Source organism: Sorex fumeus, unplaced genomic scaffold (genome assembly GCF_029834395.1).
Source record: "Sorex fumeus unplaced genomic scaffold, SorFum_2.1 ptg000063l, whole genome shotgun sequence".
In the NCBI taxonomy this organism is placed as follows: Eukaryota; Metazoa; Chordata; class Mammalia; order Eulipotyphla; family Soricidae; genus Sorex; species Sorex fumeus.
The window spans coordinates 75391718-75413455 of NW_026606120.1; the positions used below are offsets into that span (position 1 = coordinate 75391718).

The 21738-nt window shown below is 59.4% G+C and overlaps 1 protein-coding gene across 1 annotated transcript; it reads right to left on the minus strand.

The window, feature by feature from the left end:
* Positions 1-2210: 2210 nt before the first annotated feature.
* Positions 2211-10038, minus strand: LOC130036171 (keratin, type I cytoskeletal 42). The gene is made up of 8 exons (XM_056128155.1): positions 9574-10038; positions 6878-6960; positions 6564-6720; positions 5119-5280; positions 4094-4219; positions 3766-3986; positions 2397-2443; positions 2211-2308 (listed from the first exon to the last, which is right to left on the minus strand). Exons 1-8 carry the CDS (start codon positions 10036-10038, stop codon positions 2211-2213), a joined length of 1359 nt encoding a protein of 452 aa, XP_055984130.1.
* Between the last annotated feature and the right edge of the window lie 11700 nt (positions 10039-21738).

A 21738-nucleotide genomic window follows, 5' to 3' on the forward strand; every position in this document is an offset into this window, starting at 1 on the left:
CTCCCAGACTCCAGCTTCCGAGTTGAGGCCCAGCTGTTCTGGGAGCGCTGAGCCCCTGGGAAGCCCCACGCTGCCCTGGCAGGGATGGGGGAATTCCACGAGCTCCGTCCCCACCTTGTTCTTCAGCTCCTCGATGGTGTGGTAGTAGTGGCTGTAATCGCGGGCGGGACCCGGGGCCTGCTTCTGGTACCAGTCTCGGATCTTCACTTCCAGCTCCGTGTTGGCCTCCTCCAGGGCACGCACCTTGTCCAGGTAGGAGGCCAGGCGGTCGTTGAGGTTCTGCATGGTGGCCTTCTCCCCTCCAGCCAGCAGCCCGTCGACAGCCCCGAAGCTGCTGCCATAGCCCCCACCAGACCCAAAGCTGTAGCAGCTGGAGTAGCTGCTGCTGCCCCCAAAGCCACTGCCCAGGCCGCTGGCCGAGCCCAGCCGGCAGGAGCCGGCGCCCAGGCTGCCCGACAGCCGGCAGGAGGTGCGGGACGAGCCGCCCCCCAGGCCCGACGAGCCCTTGATGGAGCTGGAGGAGGTGAACTGGCGGATGGTGGTGGTCATGGTGGCGGCAGGAAGTGAGAGGGTTCGAGGAGAGAGGCGCGAGGAGCGTGTGGCTGCCGGAGCCTGCCCGCCTCCTTTATAGGCCGACAAGTGGGCGTAGCGGATTACAACAGGCTCGCTCCTGGGTTTCCATTCCCCTGGGCTTTCATCACCCCTGGCCACCCGCCAGCTCCCAGGTGGCTGCGCGCCCCCTCCCCTCCCACTGCGGGGCTCTGCGAACCCCCGTGCTGGGCGTCTGCGTGTGCAAGTGCAGGCTCTGGTCCCAGGCAGCCCCTGGGATCCAGGCAAGCCCTGCAGCTATGCTTTCCCATGACCTAATAGGGACACGCGGGAATTAGAATGTGGCCGTCCCCAGCCTCCTGACACACCTGAGTCTGCTGGGGGAGAGGCTGGTCAGCCAGCCCCCAGCCCCAGACCTGTGCCCTCCCACCACACAAGGGGCGGGGGTGCTAGGGGACAGGGAGGGTGGAACCCAGTCCCGTGCTGCAAGTTGGCACTGCACCCACCAGGCTATACATGAAGTCTGGACAGGGATGGTGAGGTACAGGTTACCCGCATCTCAGAGGGAGCAATGGGGTAGCCCCCCAATCCCGGCTCATTCAGCTCCAGAACTTTGGGGCAGGAAGGGGCAGCTGGACCCAAGGAAAGGGGAGGACTGTGAGGGACACACCTGCTCCACATCCGTAGCTACACACACACACACACACACACACACACACACACACACACTGCTGTACCCCAAGAGGCCTGGGGGCAAGGTGGAGCCCACACCTCAAGTCCAGTCAGCCGGAAATCTTAGAAAATTTTCTGAGCACCAGCCAGCTCCCCCAGCCTCACCCAGAGGCCCCACCCCGTCCCCTGACGTATGTCCCCAGCCCCTCCCCGCCCCAGCCCCAGGTCCCAGGGTCCCCAAAGGCGCGCTGGGCGGAATGTGGTCGCGTCTCAGACTGCCGGTGCCCTGGGCTCCCCAGGCAGGCCCGGACAGCCCCTGCCAGCAGCTGAGAGAGTTCCCCAATCACCCTGCGGCTGCCAAGCCACCAAAGCAAACAGGACGCCCCCCACGCTCGCTCACCCCGCCCCACGCACACCCCCCGAGCCGGGCAGAGCCAGGCAGAGCCGGGCAGAGCCGGTCTGGTTTCCGGAACCCAGCTGGGCCGCCGCCACCTCCCCGGCCTGCCTGGACGACGCCTCGGAAAGCCCCCTGCCCAGCCTTCCTGCTCTGATCCCAGATACCCCAGGCTGGGGTTCTCCGGAAGGGGTGTGTGGGGTCCCGGGAATCACCGCCAGCCGGGACCACCAGCAGTTTCTACAAACACCCGCCCAGAGCAGGGCTGCCCCGTTCCTCCACCCTGAAACTCCTTCCCTCATGCATGGAGCGTTGAGAACAGTTGGACAGGTGAAGAGCATCCGCCTCACACCAGACACCCCACAGACTGCCCCAGCCCCCCAGGCCCATGTCAGTGACCAGACCACACCCTGAACTCCAGGCAAAGCTTTAATGACGGTATCCAGGGACAGGTCCCGGGGGCTCCCTCGAGAGGGGCTGTAGGAAGCAGCTACAGGAAGGCAGCACTGTTGGTGAGCAGCAGAGGGGCGTCCAGACAGCTGTCGCTGGCCAACTGGGTGAAGAGGTGGCTGTGGCTGCCCTTTGGTGGGGAGGCTCAGTGGGTGGAGCGGTGCACCTGCTCCCGGGATGAGACCACCTTGCCATCCTGGACCTCCTCCACGATGGTGCGCACCTGACGGCTGGTCACTGAGGCTAGGGTGGGGAGAGCACGGGGGTCTCAGTCTCCCACAAGGGAGGGTCCCCTGTCCCCTCCCACTGGGCTGGTTGGGGCAGCACTTACCTTCCCGGCTGGGCTGGGACATCAGGGAGGAGTACTGGCCAGCCAGGCTGTGGAAGGGGGTATGGGTGGGGGAGTCACTCCAGGGGGTACTAGCACTCTGGGGAGCCCTGCTGGGAGGGGGTTTGCTGGGGAGCCCCGGGTCAGGACAGAGAAGCATCAGGGAAAGAAGGGTAGCCACGGGGTCAGAGAGCACGACCCGTCCCACGGCAGGAAGAAGGAAGGGGCCAGCCCAGCCCAGCCCTGTGGTGCTGCGGCTAACCAGGCTTGACAAGGAGCCACAGAGACCCAGGTTTTCGTGTCCTGCAGGTCTCACCCAGATGTCCCATGCACCCATGCAGGAGAGCCGCTTGGATGGATGCCAGGGACCTGTGAGGGTCACCCCAGGCCAGAGAGCACCCGCCCAGGTCCCACAAAGCACCTTCTCAGCCCCGAAACCTGCCCCCTCCACACCCACTGCACAGGCCGCCCACCCAGCTCCCAGCCGAGGCACGGCGTCTCCCCGGACAGTCACCGGAGCCAGACACCGGGTCATCGCTCCTCCTCACCGCCGTGGCGTCCCGCCACCCCCACGCGCAGGCATGTGATAACACCGCATCAGCGGCATCAGCTGCTGGCCTCCCTCTGCCGCTCCAGCCCCCTCAGGAGCTGCTCCTGCCCCCACAGCCAGGAGGAAGCTTCTAGATGAGCCTGAGGAGGCCTCCCCTGCACGCTCCGCCCTCACCAGGGTCTGCACCAGCTACGGAAGAGGCTCCCACCTTTTGTGGCTGCCAGCCCCTTTAGGAACGAATGCAGGTAGTGCCCTGCTAGAAATCTATTTACTATTGTTGTTGTTGTTGCTGTTGTGTCTTTGTTTGTGGTGCTGGGAACCAGACCCCCATCACCTGCTTGCAAGCACGTCCTTTTACCACGGAGTTACCTCCCCAGCCAAATTTCCTTCTTTACGTGAACACACTGAAAGTATCTTCCGGAGCCAGAGCATTAGGGTAGTGGAGAGTGCACTCACTTTGCACACCACCAGCTCAGGTTCAATCCCTGACACCCCACATGGTCCCAAGCCCCACCAGAAGTGATCCTTGAGTGTAGACCCAAGCGTAAGCCCTGAGTACTGTCGGGTGTGGACCAAACATTAAAAATAATAATAATAATAATTTTTTTTAGAAAAAGAAGAAAGCATCTCCCGTAACTGCATCCAAAACTGTCGGGAGGTCTGGGAGGGCCCACTCTTGGGAGTTCCCCAAGTGCCAGACTTGTCCTCGGCCTCCCTGGCAGCCCCCCAGCCCATGTTCTCAGCCTTCCCTCTGCCTTGCACTCCCCTATCCCTGGGGGGTGGGGAGTGCAGCTGACCCCCACCCCACAGACCCCCACTCACTGGGCGTCCTCGCCCTCCAGCAGGCGGCGGTACGTGGCGATCTCCTGTTCCAGCCGCGACTTCACGTCCAGCAGCACCTGGTACTCATGGTTCTGCCGCTCCATGTCGCAGCGCACCTCACACAGCTGCTGCTCGATGTTGCTGATGAGGCCCTGCAGCTGGGCCAGCTGGGCGCCGTAGCGTGCCTCGGTCTCTGCCAGGCTGCCCTCCAGGGAGGCTTTCTGAGGGCGGAGACGTAACAGGCCGGGTGGGACCGAGCAAGGGGGGGACCCTTCCCCAGCTACAGCGCTCCCAGAGCGGGGGCCTCCCTGTGGGCTGAGGTCCCTACCATGCTGAGCTGGGACTGCAGCTCAATCTCCAGGTTCTGGACCGAGCGGCGCAGCTCCGTGATCTCCGAGCGGCCGCTCTGCAGTGCCTCCGTGCTGGTGGCCACCTCGCGGTTCAGCTCCTCCGTCTGCAAGGCAGGGGGAGCTGAGGGCTGCCAGAGGCTTGAGGACGAGGTGGGCAGAGAACAGGGGCCACTCCTGAGCCCTGATCGCTCCCTGCCAGACCCGCTTCCCCCAGACCTCTCCCTGTCTTCCATAGGACCCCACTGACACCCTCTGCCCCCACACAGGAACTCAGCACAGGTCACCTGGCTTCACTGTCATTTTTATCCATTCCTAAGACCGAGCTCAAAACACTGCAGCATGGAGCAATAGTAGAGTGAGGAGAGGAGGGTGCTGACCTTGCCTGCAGCTAACCCAGGTTGATCTCTGGCATCCATATAGTCCCCCAAACCTAGCCAAGAGTGATCCCTGAGTGCAGAGTCAGGAGTAAGCCCTGAGCACCATCGGGTGTGCCCCCCTAAAAAAAAGAAAAGCACTGTACCCCCGTTGCCTCTGCCTCTGACCCGGACACTGGGAATGTCCAGCAAGCTTTCTTTCTTTTTATTTATTTATTTATTTATTTTGCTTTTTGGGTCACACCCAGTGATGCACAGGGGTTACTCCTGGCTTTGCTCTCAGGAATTACTCCTAGAGGTGCTCGAAGGACCATATGCAATGCTGGGAATCGAACCTGTGTCAGCCCCATGCAAGGGAAATGCCCTACCCGCTGTGCTATCGTTCCAGCCCCCAACAAGCTTTCTAAGTGCTTGACTTCTGCCCCCAAAGACACACAGCAACACATGTACCATGGCCTACCAGCCACAGACACTGGCACTGGGCCTCACCGTCTATAGCTGGAAGGAGGAGCTGGGCCAATTGGTTTCCAAAGGTCCTTCCAGCTGGGAAGGTCCATAGAGCAACAGGTTTTCCACCACCCAGCACAGGCTGGCACACGTGGGCACACCTGCTCCCCACGGCCACCCACCTTGCTGAAGAACCAGTCCTCAGCATCCTTGCGGTTCTTCTCGGCCATCTGCTCATACTGCTCTCGCATCTCATTCAGGATGCGGCTCAGGTCCACGCCGGGAGCGGCGTCCATCTCCACACTGACGTCCCCACCGGTCTGGCCCCGGAGGGAGTTCATCTCCTGGGGGCAAAGGAGAATAAGGCTCACCTGGAGATCACGCGCGTGTGTGTGCATGCACACACACACACACACACGCATGCACACACATACACACACCGCCCCAGACCTGAGACATGGGGAGACAAACTGAGACACAGACATACAGACACTCCTGGGGCCAGCAGCCCCTCACACTGACAAGAGAATAGTCCTGCAAGGTTGTGGAGGTTCACAGTCTGCCCCAATGCCACCCATACCACCACCCTCTGGGTACAGAGGCAGGAGAGGCAGCAAGAGCCCAGCACAGCCGGGAGTGTGCCAGGTCTACCTCCTGTACCACTCTCACTATCCAAGCACACAGCCCACCGGTATGGTCAAGCCAACCCTCCTGAGCCACAGAGAGGGGACGCAGGGGGCTGAGTCCATGCTCTGCGTGCCGGAAGCCTGAGTTCCATACCCACCAGTACTACATGGTCCCCCTGCACCACCAGGGCTGGTCCCTAATCACAGAGCTGGGAAGAGCCACCCCCCACCTTTCTAACCCAGCACCATTCAGTGGGGCCCAAAATTAAAACAAAACAAAACAAAACAAAAATAATTGGTAAAAGGGAAAGAGACATGAACAAGCTGGGGGTCACCTCAGCACAAAAGACACTCTCTGGGCGCCCATGAGGGTCCCCCCAGCTCAGGTAAGCTCAGAGGTGGGCTCAGGATGGAGCTACAGGACTCACTGGTCCCCCTGCCCCAACCCCACAAGGCTGCCGACCCCATTCCTGGCTCCAGCCTTCAGTGCTCTGGTGACTTAGAATTCCAGCAAAGAGGTGGGCGAGACGGAGGAGATGGCGTGAGATCTGGGCATGGGCATGGGTCAACAGGCCGGAGCGGGGCCCCCAGTGCAGCTTTAGTGAACCCCTGAACATCTCTGCACCTCCAACCTTTCCCCATGGGGGGAGGAGCTGTGTCCCGCCACAGCGGGGCTGCTGGTATCAGCTGAGGTCATGCCCGTGAATCACCGGTAACGTGCCGTGTTCCTGGATGTTATGACTATCACTTTAATAATTCATTACGGTAATTAGCATGCATGTTCCTGGCCTGGTGCTCACACTGGTTCGCTCCTCCACGAGTTAACCGTCACCAGGCAGTGGGCTGTGCTGCATGGAATGGGGGAAGAAGCTCGGGATCCCACCCAGGGCCTTTCTGAGTCTCTCAAGAGTCTGCACCCGGTCCTGGAGAGATGGGGGTCCCCAGTCTCCTTCTTGTACGGGGGGAGAGGGGGTTCTCCCGCATTCCCTGTGCGCCCTCACCTCCTCATGGTTCTTGCGCAGGTAGGCCAGCTCCTCCTTCAGGCTCTCGATCTGCATCTCCAGGTCGGCCCTGGCCAGGGTCAGCTCGTCCAGTACCCGGCGCAGGCCATTGATGTCGGCCTCCACGCTCATGCGCAGGTTCAGCTCTGTCTCATACCTTGGAGGGTCAGATGGAGGCATGAGTGATAGGGTGCCCTGGAGGAAGGCCACCCTCCTCTTTTATACCCTCAGGGCTCTGGGCTCTGAACGGCAGAGCCAGAGCCTCCGCCAGCCCCCCACCCACCCACCCAGGGCAACCCCCAGAGCAGACGCACTTGGTGCGGAAGTCATCAGCTGCCAGGCGGGCGTTGTCAATCTGTAACACCAAGCTGGCATTGTCAATGGTGGCCGCCAGGATCTGGGGGACACAGCCAGGTCAGTGGATAAACCTCCTCAAAGTCCAGGAAGCCGCTGCCGCACCCCTTTCTGCCCTTTGGAGTGTGGGCCAGAGTGAGGACCACAGAGGCACCCCTGCTCTCCCCATTGGGCATCTCACTGGAAATCCCAGGGGCTACCAGAGGCTCCGAGGAAGGTGGGCCACTGAGGGAGAGGGCACAATGGCCAGGCGTAGGTACCAGGATCCCAGAAGAGGAACCCTATGTACCAGTCTCCCATCATGGGGTCATTGCCCAAGCCACATGGACCTCAGTCCCCCTAAACCAACTCCTGGCTCATTGGCCACCTCCTCTAGAAAGCACTCCTGGATTCCTTGCCTGGCTGAGCCCTCCTCCCCCTCCTCATGCTTCCCTGCCCTTCCACCACTTACAACACTTCTCCCCAGACCTCTCCTTCCATGACTGTATAGGTGAGTCTTTCCTCTGTGGACTCTGGGCTCCCGGGAGACAAGGCCCGCGCTGTTCTGGGAGCTTCCAACAGTGCCTGACCCAGAGTTAGCCTCGAGGAAAGATCCACTAATGAAGCCACTAGCTAACTAATGAGCCCGTGACGGGCCCGATTTTTTTTTCTTCTTCCACAGGGCCAGCTGGGTGATTGCTGTGAGAACATGGGGTTTGCGGGTGGAGAGGAGGAGGGGGGCGTGGGGGGGCTCTGGAAGGGGCAGAGAGAGGGCACCGGCACTCTCATTGGTATTGCCAGGTGAGCCACGGATGCTCTGCAGCGGCACCCATCAAGGTCCCCTGAGTCCCCTGTCAGCTGTGGAAACAACTGAGGGGGTGACTCAGAGGGGTGAGGTCTGGCATGGGGTGACTGGGAATGATGGTGCGCTGCTGGCTGACCCCAGAGCTGGGCGCGCTGACTCAGCCAGGCTCCTGGGCTCCCAGTGCCCAGCCCAGGGCCAGCACTATCTGATCTGGCAGGCCTGGGGCCAGCTTCTGGGGAAGCTGCGGGAGTTCCCTGCTCAGCGAGGGCCGGGCAGGAGCGGGCAGAGCCCCTCACGGCACAGCCCCAGGCCCAGCTCTGCCGCTGGAGATGAGCCAACCTGACCGCACTGGCCCCACCTCCAGGCCAGGCTCTTGGCTTCCTTCACCCCTTCCGGGCTCTGGGCTGCAGCCGAGCGAGACTCACCAGCCTGGGTGATACACAGACCCAGGCTCCACATGGGCAGTGCCAAGGGCAGACTCTTAGCAGGGGTACGTGTGTACATGTGTATATATGCAAATATGTGTGTGCATGTGTGTGTGCATGCATGTGTGTATGTATGTGTGTATGTGAGCATGTGTGTATGTATGTATGTGGTGTATGTATGCATGTATGCGTGTATGTGTGTCCATGAATGTGTGTATGTGTGCACGTGTGCATATGTATGTGTGTATGTGTGTATGTATGTGCGTGTATGTATGCATGTATGTGTGTGCATATGTATGTATGTGTGCACATGTGTATGTATGCATGTGCATGTGTGTGCATGTGTGTATGTGTGTCCATGAATGTGTGCATGTGTGCATATGTATATGTGTGCATGTGTGTGCATGTGTGTGCATGTGCACACACACGTTGTATGCATACGTATGCATGTGTGTGTGTGCAGAAACCCCTTCACCAGACTAGCAGCACCCCTTTCCCCTGGAGGGCAGGGATGTGGCTCGGTGGTAGAGCACGTGCCTTGGGTATGATCCCGGAACCACAAAAAAAAATCCTTCCAGTGACAAAAGAGACAGATACTCCCTTGGGGACCCCCCACCCAAGGAGAAGAACACTCGGTGTTTTCAGGGATGTTCCCTCCCACCCTGAGTGACTATTTCAGATGAGGAAGGACCCACTACAAAAGGCAGCTTGAGAATATGCTGAACTCAGTGCAAACAGAACCAAGAGCAGAATGGAGACTAAACTTTAAAGTCCTGAAGGGGTCCCACAAACTGGGGGTGAAAGACAAGCATTATCCATCCAGGAAGACTGCCTGGAAGAGGTGAGGCAGGCAGAGGGCACACCCAGAGGGGAATTAACTGGCGAGAAGACGTGTTCTGCCTCCCTGGGCTGACCACACAGACATATACCTGCAATGCCAGTTCAGACACCCCCAAGTGTGTTCCCCCAGAAAAGAGAGAAATTCCCTGTAGAGTAAGTCTGCCAGGCCAGGGAGCCATCACACATGGCAGGGTTCCAAAGCAAGTGAGAGAGTGAATAGGTGGAGGAGAGTGAGTGGTGGGTTGATGATGGATGGATGGATGGATGGATGGATGGATGGATGGATGAATGGATGGATGGGTAGAGGGTTGGATGAATGGATAGATAATGGATGGGTAGAGAGACAAGTGGAGAGAGATGGGTGTATGGATGATGGATGGATGTTGGATGAATGTTGGATGGATGTTGGATGGACGATGGATGAGTGTTGGTGGATGATGGGTGGATGTTGGATGAACGATGGGTGGATATTGGATGGATGATGGATGGACGTTAGATGGATGATGGGTGGATGGATAAGAGGGGTGGAGGAGAAACACTCACAAGTGTCCAAAGTTGGAATGGAGTGAGCCAGAGAGGCCAGAGAACAGAGAACTGGACACCCCACCTGGCCACGCAGCTCCTCAATGGTCTTGAAGTAGTGGCTGTAGTCGAGGGCTGGCCCAGGGCCCGCCTTCTTGTACCAGTCATGAATCTTCATCTCTAGGTCCGCGTTGGCCGCCTCCAAGGCATGCACCTTGTCCAGGTAGGAGGCCAGGCGGTCGTTGAGGTTCTGCATGGTCTCCTTCTCACCACCCCCCAGCAGGGCATCCGACACGCCGAAGCTGGAGCCAAAGCCTCCACCCAGGCTGCAGGTGTAGCCCCCGCCATAACCCCCTCCCAAGCCTGCTGAGAAGCGGGACGAGGTGACTGACATGTTGCCACAACTACCCGCTCCCAGGAGGCTGGGGGCCCGGCAGGCTCCCCCAAAGCGGACAGAGGACATCCGGGAAAAGCCCCCACCAGGCGCACACAGGCCCTTGACAGAGCTGGAGGAGGAGAAGTGGCGAAGGCTGGAGCTGGAGGCAGCCATGGCATCTACCGGCCAGAGCAAGGGTGAGTGGACAGAGACCCCGCACCACCACGGCCCTTTATAGCCAGGCCGAGACGGGGCTGGGCCCCAGGCCCTTGAAGTCAGAGCCAAAAACCCCAGCCGTGTAATTTGCTCCCTAGCTGTGCAGGGCCTGGGGCTCAGGCCGGACACTCGTGGCCCCTGGCCGTCCCCCTTGCCCTCCCAGCAGCCCAGGCACGTGTGCTGGGAACAAAGGTGGTGTTGGAGAGCAGCCCCAGGCCAGGGTGATTCTCAGCCCTCAGACGCAATTAGGCGGCTGAGCTCATTCCTGGGGGGAGTCTGTGAGCGGCCTGGAACAAGGCTGCACAGGCCCAGCACCCCGAGACTGGTCTGGCCCCCATGCAGAGGGTGGAGAGGTCGGGGTGACACCTCCCCCCATCCAACCAAGAGGCTCCAAGGAGACCCCAGCACACACACACACACACACACACACACACACACACACACACACACACACCTTGATGCCCTCTGACTGGAGGGCATCCCCACACACACACACACACACTCTTCTGAGACCCTTCCAAGTCTGTGGGAGGAGGCAGAGTTGTCAAGTGGGTTGGTTTGGGGGAATCCCTTAGGATCTTCCCACCAAGAGAGCTTGGAGCCTGTAAGGAAGTCGATTCTTCAGCCTCAGTTTCCTCCCTTGTTCAGCGACGTGGCTCCTGGGGAGGGTGAGAGTGGTGAGAGAATAAGGCAGAAGCTAGGAGATGTCTCTGATCCTCCCCCTGATCTAAAGAAAGTCACTTGGGAGGGACCTCCAGAGTGGCCGCGGGGGGTTGGGGGTGCCAGGGCAGCAGGATCCAGGCCCCAGGGCCTAATGAGTGCCTCACCTGCCCACGGGGAGCAGGCCACCCCACTTCCTGGCACTAGTGCCTCCCTGCCTGAGATTAGCAGCCTAATCTCAGCGGCGCTAACGATTAAGGTGCTGCCAGACTCTGGCGTCAATGTGGCCGTCTGAGGGGGCTCCGGGGCTTGGGCCAGGCCGGGCAGGAGGCCCAGGCCGGTCGGGGTGTACGGGTGGCCCCAAGCCCGGGGCGCACACACACACACACACACACACACACACACACACACTCTCAACACACACTCTTACACACACTCACACATACACATTCACACACACACACAAACTCATACATACACTTACACTCTCACATATACATTCACACACACACACACATACACACACACACACACACACATACACACACACACACACACACACACACACGGCGGGCTGGGGACGTTCCTGCTGGGGCGGCTCTGCTGGCAGCACTTCCAGCCCGGAAAAGTGGGTGTCTCTCTCTCCCTGGCCACTGTCTCCCCGCTTAAGATGGGGACACACAAGAGCTCCAGAAAGTCAGGTCAAGCCCCAGCCTTCACCTGCACCCGCCCACCTGGGAGGTGAGGGAAGGAGGAAGGTGAGCAGAGGCTCCTGGTGGGGCAGACAACAGGTCTCTGGCCAGCCAGGCCCACATCCTAGACATGGAGACCCCAGATGATCTGGTCACTTTCCAGGAGTGGCCATGGCAGAGCCCTGCTCCCTAGAGACCCTCTTCGAGGCCACCTGCTCAGCTCCAAGAAACCACTTCCTCCAGTTCGGAGCTCTAACCCAGTCTACACCCACCTCCAGAGACCCCAAACCTGAGTCTGGGGCTCTCTTAGGAGGGAGTTTCTTTTCTAATTTTTCAAAGAGGCTTTCTGGGTCACACCCAAAGATGCTCAAAAATAGTCCTGGCTCTGCATTCAGGAGCAAGGCAAACCCCCTCCCCGCTCTGGCCCTGCAGAAAGTTTCTTCAACCTTCCCATCTCCTTCCCATCACTAAAACTTCCCCACCCCCCAGCTTCACTATCTCCCCCTTCTCTCTGCCATCATGTCTGGGACTCAGTTTCCCCACACCAGTGACAGCCAGGCCCTTCAGAACCTCCTACACTTGAGGGTTCTCCCACCTACCCCGGCCAGGAGGGCTGGATGTCAGCCCACTCTGTCTGAGGGCACAGTACAGCCCACCTCCCGGTTAGTACAGGCCTCTGGAATCCTCACGTGCTGTGTGTGCTGTGGGGAAACTGAGGCTGGGGGACAGGATGTTGGGCGGGATGACCTAGCACCCCATTGCCCAGGCCCCCAGCAGCTCTGGCTCCCAGCACAGAGCCAAAGGCCGCACACGATCCTCCTGCCCGGGCCTGCCCTCCACCTCCAGCAGGGAGAGGCCCCTGGCAGCCGGAGGGGCAGCACGGGGCTAACGTCAGCAGCTCAGCGGGAGAAAGACAGCTAATCCCACAGGCTTCTGGGAGATAGTGCGGGGAGGGAGCAGAGCTGAGAGAGCCCCAGAGAGACGCCTGGGACCACTCCCAGCAATCACAGACAGAGACACACATGCATACTCACATATACACAAGCATGCCGACACATACTGGCTCATACGTGTGTGCATATATACATGTACACACAAATAGAGACACATACATATGCATCAATAGACACATGCAAGCACACAAATATTCACAGATATGCATATGTATGTACAGACATGCCTGTAGACATGGGCAACATACATATAGACACATATACATGCATACATGCAGAAACATGTATGTGGATATAAACATGGACACATGACACACACATGCAGGCACATGTGTATAGATATATACGGACATGCATGTCCATGCATATAGATATGGCCACGTAGTCGCACATACATGGATGTGTGTTCCCATGCAGTCACACGTGTGCACACTCATGTGTGCACATGCACATATACATACATGTACGTGCACACAGACACACGTACCCCGTGGCTGCCCCATACCCCCAGCTGAGCCAGAGGTCTGCTAAGGTCTCTCTAGAGGCTTCTGACTGCCATAAAGAGCGTGGGGGGAGCAGGCTGCTGGGGCTGGGACGGACTTGTAGGGGTGGGGGGGGTCCCCAGACATAAACCTCTGATGGAGGCTACAGACAATGGGGCCCCAAGCCAGGGCCACATCACTGTTAGTCGATCAGGGGATGTCACCCCACTCGCAGCTGACTGGGCACTAGCAGACCCCCGGGAGAGAGAGAGCCTGATGCAGCCAGACACCCAGGAGTCTCTAAGATGCTGGCTGAGTTGGGAGGTGACAGGGCACCCGGAAGTCTCCAGGAAGAGGACACAGGGTCCCCTGCACCAACTAAACACCGAGGTCCAGGGCGGGCCCCCAGTTAGGACCTTGCCCTGATGTCCGAGAAGACCAACCCTTCAGGGTACCCCAGAGACCCTGTCCCCACAGACTGAGCCCTGTGTGCCCCCCGGCCCCCACCTGTGGCCCCACCTGGTAAGCCCCCAGATGTGCCCCTTCTGGCCCCCTGCTGCCCTCAGCCCTCCTCCTGCTGCTGGTCTCCAGAAGCCTCCGCCCTGGGGCCTGGCCCGGTCCGCCCACGAGTGAATTGCGTCTGGCTCTGGGGGCCCGCCCGCAGCCACCTCCCAGCGCTGTGGGAGGCGCGGGACATTCCTGGGGCTCCCGGAGCCTCTGTCTGAGGCGGGGCCTCCTTGCCCCCACACACATCCCCTCCCCAGGATGGGCAAGCCGCGCCCCAGCACAGGTTTCCAGGAACTACCGGCCTGGCGTGGACCCAAGACATAGGGCACTGTCACACTAGCGCACCCCACCTTCACTGGCAGAGCCCCACCAGCAGCCGGGGCCCCTCTCCATAAAGGACATCAGCCTCAGTGGCCCCCCGCGACCTGGGGTAGGAGGAGAGGGCACGGGAGAGAGGAGGCCGGGAGCCCTGGGACTGGGCGTGGAGGAAGTCCGGGAAGGGGAGCACGTGTGGGAGCGGTTGCCGTGGCTGGAAGACTCACTTCTGCCTCCTTCCTGGCCTGAGGGTACAGGGGCTGCCCCCACTCACACACTTCCACTTTGCCCGGCAAACTCCGAGAGAAGCCAGATCAGGCGCACCCAAAGGGTTTCTGGGCACCCTCCATTGTCTCCCCACCTGCACACCCTTCACCCTATTTACTCGCACCCACTTGTACCCGCCCTTCAGGGCTCTTGTCAGGCAGGTGGGGCTCAGACCCAGAGAGACAAAGAGAGGCTGGCCTCTCCCCTCCCCAGGGAGCTGCTGAGTCTCTCCCCTCAGACTGGGAGTCTGCTGTGGGCGGGGTGAGTCTCCCCCGTCAGACTGGGAGACTGCCATGGATGGGGTGCATCTCCCCGCTCAGACTGGGAGCCTGCTGTGGGCGGGTGCGTCTCCCCATCCTAGCCTGTGTAGACATCCCCCTCCACCTGTCCTGTTGCTCCTAGCCAGCAGGAGTGAATGCTCTTGGCTTTTTGTCTCAGTGCTGAGATTCCAGAAGGAGCCTGGGGCTTGATGGGGTCTGGGGTGGGGATGAGGGAGGGAGGAGAGGAGAGGAAGCAGAGGGAGAAGGGAGAAGGCATAAGGAGCAGGAAAGAGGCAAAGGAGGACCGTGAAGACCAGGAGGAAGCCTAGAAGGATGAGAGAAGAAGAGCGAGCGGAGGGGAGGGAGGGGAGGAGGGAGGACCAGGGGAGGAGGAGGGAGGGGGGAGGACTAGGAAGACCAAGGGAGGAGGAGGGAGGGGGCAATCTGGCCAGGAGGACCAGGGCAGAATGAGGGAGGGGGAGGAGGGCCAGGAGGACCAAGGGAGGAGGCCTGGGGAGGTCCCCAGTAAGGGTGGGGGGGTCCATTCTTTCCAAGCCCCCCAGCTTCTCCCCCATATCCCTGAAGCTGCACCTCCCCAAGAAGTTCCCCTTCAGCTTCCCCCTCGCACCAGGGTTGATGTTCAGCCTTGCAGGGGTGCCTCACTTTCACCAGTAGAGGCCAGGGGGCCGACTCCTGAGGTTCCTCAACCCCCGGGTGTGTGATCTGGAATCCAGACCCCCACCCCACAATGCAAAGACCCGGATCCCAGGAGGACGAGCTCCAAAGTCAACAAGGGCCAGAATTAAGAACCCCCAAGAGGGGGCTGGAGTGATAGCAGAGCGGGTAGGGCATTTGCTTTGCATGCAGCCGACCCAAGTTCAATCCCCAGCATCCCATATGGTTCCCTGAGCACCACCAGAGGTATTTCCTGAGTGCAGAGCCAGGTGTAACCCCTGTGCATCACTAGGTGTGACCCAGAAAAGAAAAAAAAATTGTTTAAGGACCCTCAAGAGCAGACAGATCTCGACAGCCAGGAGTTAAAGTGTTTGTCCTGTTCTGGTCCTGGCACTGGGGTCGCCTGAGCACCGCCAGCAGTGAGCCCTGAGCACAGAGTCAGAAATTAGCCCTGAGCACCAGCAGGCAGGGCCCAAAACCTCCTCCAAAAAGAACCCAAAGATGCCCGCCTCTCTCGCCTGGAACCTGCAAGGCCTGGCTTGAAATGGGCTCCGTGAAAGTGTGCACAACGGGAGCACTGTTCTGGGGGAGCTGGTGAAAGCCTTGGCGTGAACAGAGGCTGCTGGCCCGAGCGGGGTGGTGTGAGGGCAGAGCGGGCAGCCCACAGAGTCCAGTAACAGCCTGGAAAGTCACTTCCCTCAAGCCCCCGAAAGAGCAGCTGCGTCAACACCTTGATTCAAGCCCAGAAGATGCGTTTCGGACCCCAGACGTCCAGAACTGTGCATGGCCTGAACACAGACAGCTGGGCTTGGCTAGGGCGGCCACGGGCACTGACACCCTCCGGGGCCCCTTCCCGTCTGTCGGAAGGATTTGGAAATGGATTGGCACGGCTCCATCCATGCTCTGTTCTCTCCGCCCCGTCGGCGCTAACTCAGCACTCGGGGCCCAGGAGGTGCTCAGGGGCCGCCGAGCCCAGGCCGCCCCTCACTCAGCACCATTCATTCCCTCGCTGTCATCATCGGGCTGAGAACTGAGTCAGCCCGGCCCTGCCCCGGGATGAGCGCAGGCGGGAGACAGACGCACAGATGCACGGGGGCCGTCTGTCCCGGGCAGTGTTATTTGTGCGGTGAGAAAGGAATGTGTGCGCCAGCGCTGGGAGGGGCCCCGCATTCAGCCGGGGCTGTTTCAGCGGAAGGGACAACAAAGCGAGATTTGGAGGCAGGCAGGCAGGCAGGCAGGCGGAGGTGGGGGCGTGCCTGTGTGTTTGGCTGGAGGAACTGGGAAAGTAGGGGGCTGGCAGGGGCGTGAGAGGGAGGCGAGGGAAAGCCTCTCTGAAAGAAAAGGTTTTGTTTCCGTTGCCACGCGTAGCGCCTCCTGCGGGTGTGGTGCCAAGGTGGGCACCTCCGCCCCCAACCGCAGCCCCCAGCAATGGCAGCGGAGAAGCTGGAAGCCAGACAGAGGTGGACGGAAGGTTCTCGGTGGACACAGAGGAGCCAGGGAGATAGAGACACGGTGTTGCCTGTGGGAGAAGTGGGGACCGGGGAGGTACCGTTGGACCCACCTGGACACAGGGACGTGCCAGGGCATGAGAGTGGGCGAGCATCCACCAGGCTGGAGCCTGGCCGGTCAGCAGCCCCACTGGGCAGCCACTGACTGCCCTTGTGATCTGCCCCATAGACACAGAGCAGGAACCATGGGGGCCCTCCCTCTGGCGGCAGCGAGATTTGCCCTTTGCAGGAAAGGGAGGGTCAGTCCCGGGCCCTGCCCAAGTCCAGGCTCCTCGTCCACCTGCGCAGCAGAGAATTTCAGGAGGCTCTCAGGAAAGTCAGGCAGCTTCGTCCCAAGCTTCCGGGGGAGAGAGGAAGGAGTCCATGGGAGAGAGAACACAGGCTTCTCCAGAGGGGAGAGCCAAGGGGTCTCATAAGAGAAACCCCACAAGAGAAAAGAATTCTATGCCCTACGTTGAGATGCAGGCAACCCCCGCAAGGGGAAAGTGACCCCACTTGAGCTGATAAGTTAGTTGTATAGTTTTTCTCCCCAATCTTCCCATTTGGGGCTTTCTCTGTTGAGAAGAATCTATTGCTTAAGGGTTGTTGAGGGGACAGCTTTGCACTGACAGTGGCCACCTCCCCCCCTCCCCCTCCCCACCTTCCCTCCTCCCACCTTTGCACCTGCCCAAGTTCCGCCTTCCCACCCCCCACCGTCACATTCCTTATCCCCTTTTCCTTGAGCTTTTCCTGGGATGGGGGTGGGTTCCAGCCCCTCTTGGCCAGCCTTGGCACTGGATAAAGCCTGATCAGCCTCGGGAACTATTCCTCAAGGAGTTCGTGCATCCGGGGCTCCTTTAGGGCGGGTGACAGGCTAACTTCTTCCAATCACATCTCATTTCCCAAGAACGCACTGCCAGGCCCCCACTGCCTGCGCCTGCAATCATTCTACAGGCCCCCTCTGAAGAAACCACATTCTTTCTTGAATGTTCCCCATCCCCTTTCTCCCCTTCCTCCCTCTCCCCCTCCTCTCCTCCCCTCGCCCTGCCTCTTTTTCCCCTCTCCTCTTTCCTAAACAAAATTATTTTATTTCCCCAAAATTAACAGACTGAGGACAGGTCTGATGCCCAGAGCACCACCAGGAGCCACCCCTGAGCACAGAGCAAGGAGCAACCCCAGAGTGTCACTGGGTACAACCCAAACTCCACCACCACCACCACCCAAAAAGGGAGGGGAGTTGAGTTAAGGATGCGCAGGGATAGAGGCAGGGAGTTGGCTTGAAGGGTGGTGCGAGTGCCTGGCAGACAGTGGCCAGGCCCCATTTCCAGCACCGAAGAGGCGCCATAGCATCACCATCCACACTGAGTCAGGACTCAGGAAAAGTCCTGAAGCCTCTCAGGTGTGGACCCAAAACAAGCAAAGAGGCTCTCTGGGGAGACTCGAGAGTTGGCCAGGGCAGAGCTGGAGCAGGCCAGGGTGTGGCGAGGTCTGCAGGGAGACTCCCCGTGCCAGGTCCAACAGGCTGGGGGACAAAGTGGGACCCACACCAGAACCTGGCCAGCCAGACCAACGTGGCTCCTGGCCACGTGATGCCCCCAGAGCCCCCAGGACACTCCAAGAAAGGGTTCCCGGAGGGACTATCACCCTGGGGTCACTTCCAGGGGGAGTCAGGGGGTTGGAGTTCCATGGGACCCTGTTTGGAAACCTCTAATGGGTGGGACAGTGGGAACAGAGTGGGCAGTGTGGGCCTCCCGGAAGGCCACTTGCTGGGCTCTTCCAGCGTTGTCCCCGGTCCCCAAGTGACAGCCACCCAAACCTCACTGGGACGCTTTGTTTTGGTTTAATGTCATAATGGAGACTTTAATGATACCCAAGGAAGCTGTGAGCCCCTCAGCACCTCTTGTAGGGGCTAATAACAGCTCTTGGGGACCCACAGCATCCTTCTTAATCCCTGGGGATGGGACTCCCACACACCCGCTGGGAATTGCTTTCATCTGTTTTGTGGAGAGGAGGGGGCAGTGTTTGCACACCTCGGTGGGTGGCCTTGTGAATCTAAAGGTCACAGATCTCCTTCTGATGAGCTGGGGGCACAGACCAGACCCCTGGCTTCAAGATGAAGTCACCTCTCTCTCTCTCTCTCTCTCTCTCTCTCTCTCTCTCTCTCTGAGTTTTCTTTTCTTTCAGAATGAAATAACAGTTCTGTTGGCAAATGCTCAAAGCTCGCCCTCTCGGGAGAGCGCACAAGAACTCACTTGGCGTTTGCCTTGCACGCGACCGACCTGGGTTCAAATCCCAGCATCCCATATGGTCCCCTGAGTACCACCAGAAGTGGTTCCTGAGTGCAGAGCCAGGAGTGGCCCCTGAGCATCGCCGTGTGTAACCCAAAAAGAAAAAAAAAAGAACCTCACTTGGCTCTTCTGTAGACTTGTAGGCGGGGATGAGGAGGGCACAGTCAGTAGTGCTCAGGGCTGAGTGCTCAGAGCTGGGTGCTCAGAGTTGAGTGCTCAGGGCTCACTCCTGGCTCTGTACTCAGGGATCACTCCTGGTAGGCTCTGGGGTCCCTTTGAGGTGCCAGGGATTGAACCCGGGTTGGCTCTATACAAGTCAATTGCCTTATCTCCTTCCTATTCTACCTCTCCAAACCCCCCTTTTTTCCTTTTTGATTCTCTTGACTTGGAAACTCTCTTGAAAACTCTCAGTTGTCCACAGTTCTATGGGGGTTTTATATTTAATGATCGTCTTGAAAAGTTCTGCAAATGACTTACCTCCCAAAAGTCCCCCCCGCCCCGCCACACACACACACACACACACACACACATACACACACCCCACTGGATCTCTTAGAGGCTTAAAGGTTTGAGTTTCAAGGGGCTGGAGTGGAGTGATGGTACAGCAGGTGCTTGCACACAGCTGACCCGGGTTTGACCCTGTGGGGCTTTTGCTTCCTGGCTGCAAGCTTGAGGGCAGGGGGAAGAGGGCTGCCCTGGGCACTCCCAAAAGCCCGCCGACTTCGCACCTTCCTTCTCTTTCCTTCCTTCTGTTGGTTTGGAGGGTATACCTGCTGTGCTCAGGGGATGCTCAGGGAACCGTATGGGATTGCACCCGGGTTGGCTGAGTGCCAGGCTATACTCTGCTATACTCTGGCTCTGGCCCCTGCAACAGCTTTTCTATCCTTGCCACTTTCCTCACTGCTCGCCGCCCCTCATGGTTTTCTGTTTGTTTGTTTGTGTGTGTGTGTGTTTGTTTGTTTGTTTTTCAAGCAGCTGGGCATCATGTCCATGAAGAAAGACACCACGGCAAAGGCCTCCCGGGTACTCTCAGGTGCCTGAGCCCTCTCCTGGCCCTGACCGTTTTGGGGTTGTACAGGTGGGCGGATACTGATGCCGTTGACAGACAGAGAAGCCGAGAGGGACCAGCAGCTTCCGTTGCAAAAATAGTCCCACATTCTCGGGCATCAATCACTCCTGTGGGCAGGGTGGGGCCTCTCACTGATGCTCAGTGAGCCCCAACCTGGGTGGAGCCTGCAGGAGGTGGGAGGAAGTCCCCACAGGAGGGACTTTTCCTGGGAGCCTGTCCACCCACAGGGTCCAGACCCTGGGAACTTGGGGCTCAGTGGGCTGCACCAGCAGGAAGTTCTCCGCCCTGCGGAGGCAGAGCCTGGGGCTAGAATACACCAGAAGGCTCTAGAAGGCCAATTGGCTCGGGGAAGCACATACCCCGCAGGTCTGGCAGAGCTATTGGACACAGTGGGTGCAGACAGGAACCAGACCGCCTGGAAAGGGAGGAGGGGTCAGGGAGAAAGAGAATTCTGGAGGCTCCAAGTCATGAGATCATCCCCTGTCATGCCTCCCTCCGTTTAGTCGGCCGGAGGAGGGAGGAAGCCTCGAGCTTGGGTTCAGACTCCAGGCTTGGGCGCTTTCGAAGAACTGGCATCCCTGGAGAAACACGCCCGCCGGCTGGCAGCAGCCACAAAAACATGCCGGGAGCGCCCTCTGCTGGCCGTTCTGGGGTGAGCGCCTCTGCGCTTCAGTCGGGAAACGCTGGGGGAACTGGACCAGGGACGCTCCTCCTCCTCCTCCCCCTGCACTTCCAGCCGCTCCCACGCCCTGTCCTGCAGGGCCCGGGCTCTGCTCACCACCTCCAGATCCTCTCCCACCAGAACCATGAGCCGCGGCAGACCAGGGGCACGGCCAGGCCTTTGTGGTCATTCCCTGCCTCCTGGCCAACGGACTCAGCCTTTCCGAAACTGGCCCGTGGGCTACAGCCTCCTCCTTTGCATCCCCCCTTCTCCTGCCCTGCCCTAGACACGGGCCCTCCCCGCCCCCACTCCCACCCTAGGTCATTCTGAGGTCCCCAAAGTCGACGCCCGGGACCCCCAGCCACGTTCATGCTCAGAACACAGGCAGTGTACTATTGCTACCCGCTTCAAGTCCCTTGTCACTGTTATTGTCGTGGTGTTTTTTGCTGTTGTTTGTATAAAGGAATTGAATAAACTGCCTGAAGAGAGGTAAGAGTTGGTGCTCCAGAATTTAAAAAAAAAAAAAGAGGTCCGAGGCACGGACCTCCCCTTCCACCTGTTGGCCGGTGTCTAGAGTGTGGCACCCGCTCCCTTCGCTAGCTCACCCATTCTTGTGCAGAGCTTGGTGGGTGCCAGGGCACACGGAGAGGGGTGCTGTGTGTGTGCACAGAGCGTGCCCCCAGAGGGTCCCGACCGGGTGGGGGCGATGGGGGGGGGGATGGGCGTGGGACGCCGTGTGAGACTGCGGCTGCGCGGACAGAGACCGCCGCGTCTGCGCCACCAGAGGGCAGCACTGAGCCGCCCCTCGCCTGCCGCCCAGCCTGAGCCCTGCAGGAGGGTTAGCCGACCCTATTCGAGCTTGTCTTCCACCCTGGAGGGCTCTGGCCCAGTGCTCCTCGGTTCCTGACACAGAGCGGTGCTGGGGACCACCAGGGACAGGGGTCGGAGGAGATGCCACGCCCCAATGCCAAGGCACTGCCTGCTATGCATTGGACCATGTCTGCAGCCACCTCCTATGTATTAATTCTCTGTTGTACATTATCCTTATGTTTGTTTGTTTGTTTGTTTGGGGGCCACACCAGCAGAGCCCAGTGCTGAAGCATCTCTCCTGGTAGTGCTCAGGGGACCATGCAGTGCTGGGGCAAAGCCTATCCCAGCCCTTTGAGCCATTTCCCTGCCAGTCTTCTTAAATCTTACACACACTTTGTGAATATTATTTTTAATCTATTTTTAGGTTTATTCCTTTTGGGGGGAGAGGAGGGTAACACAGGCCTTACTCCTGGCTCTGTGCTCAGGAATCACCCCTGGCAGTGCTCAGGGGACTGTATGTGGTGCTGGCGAT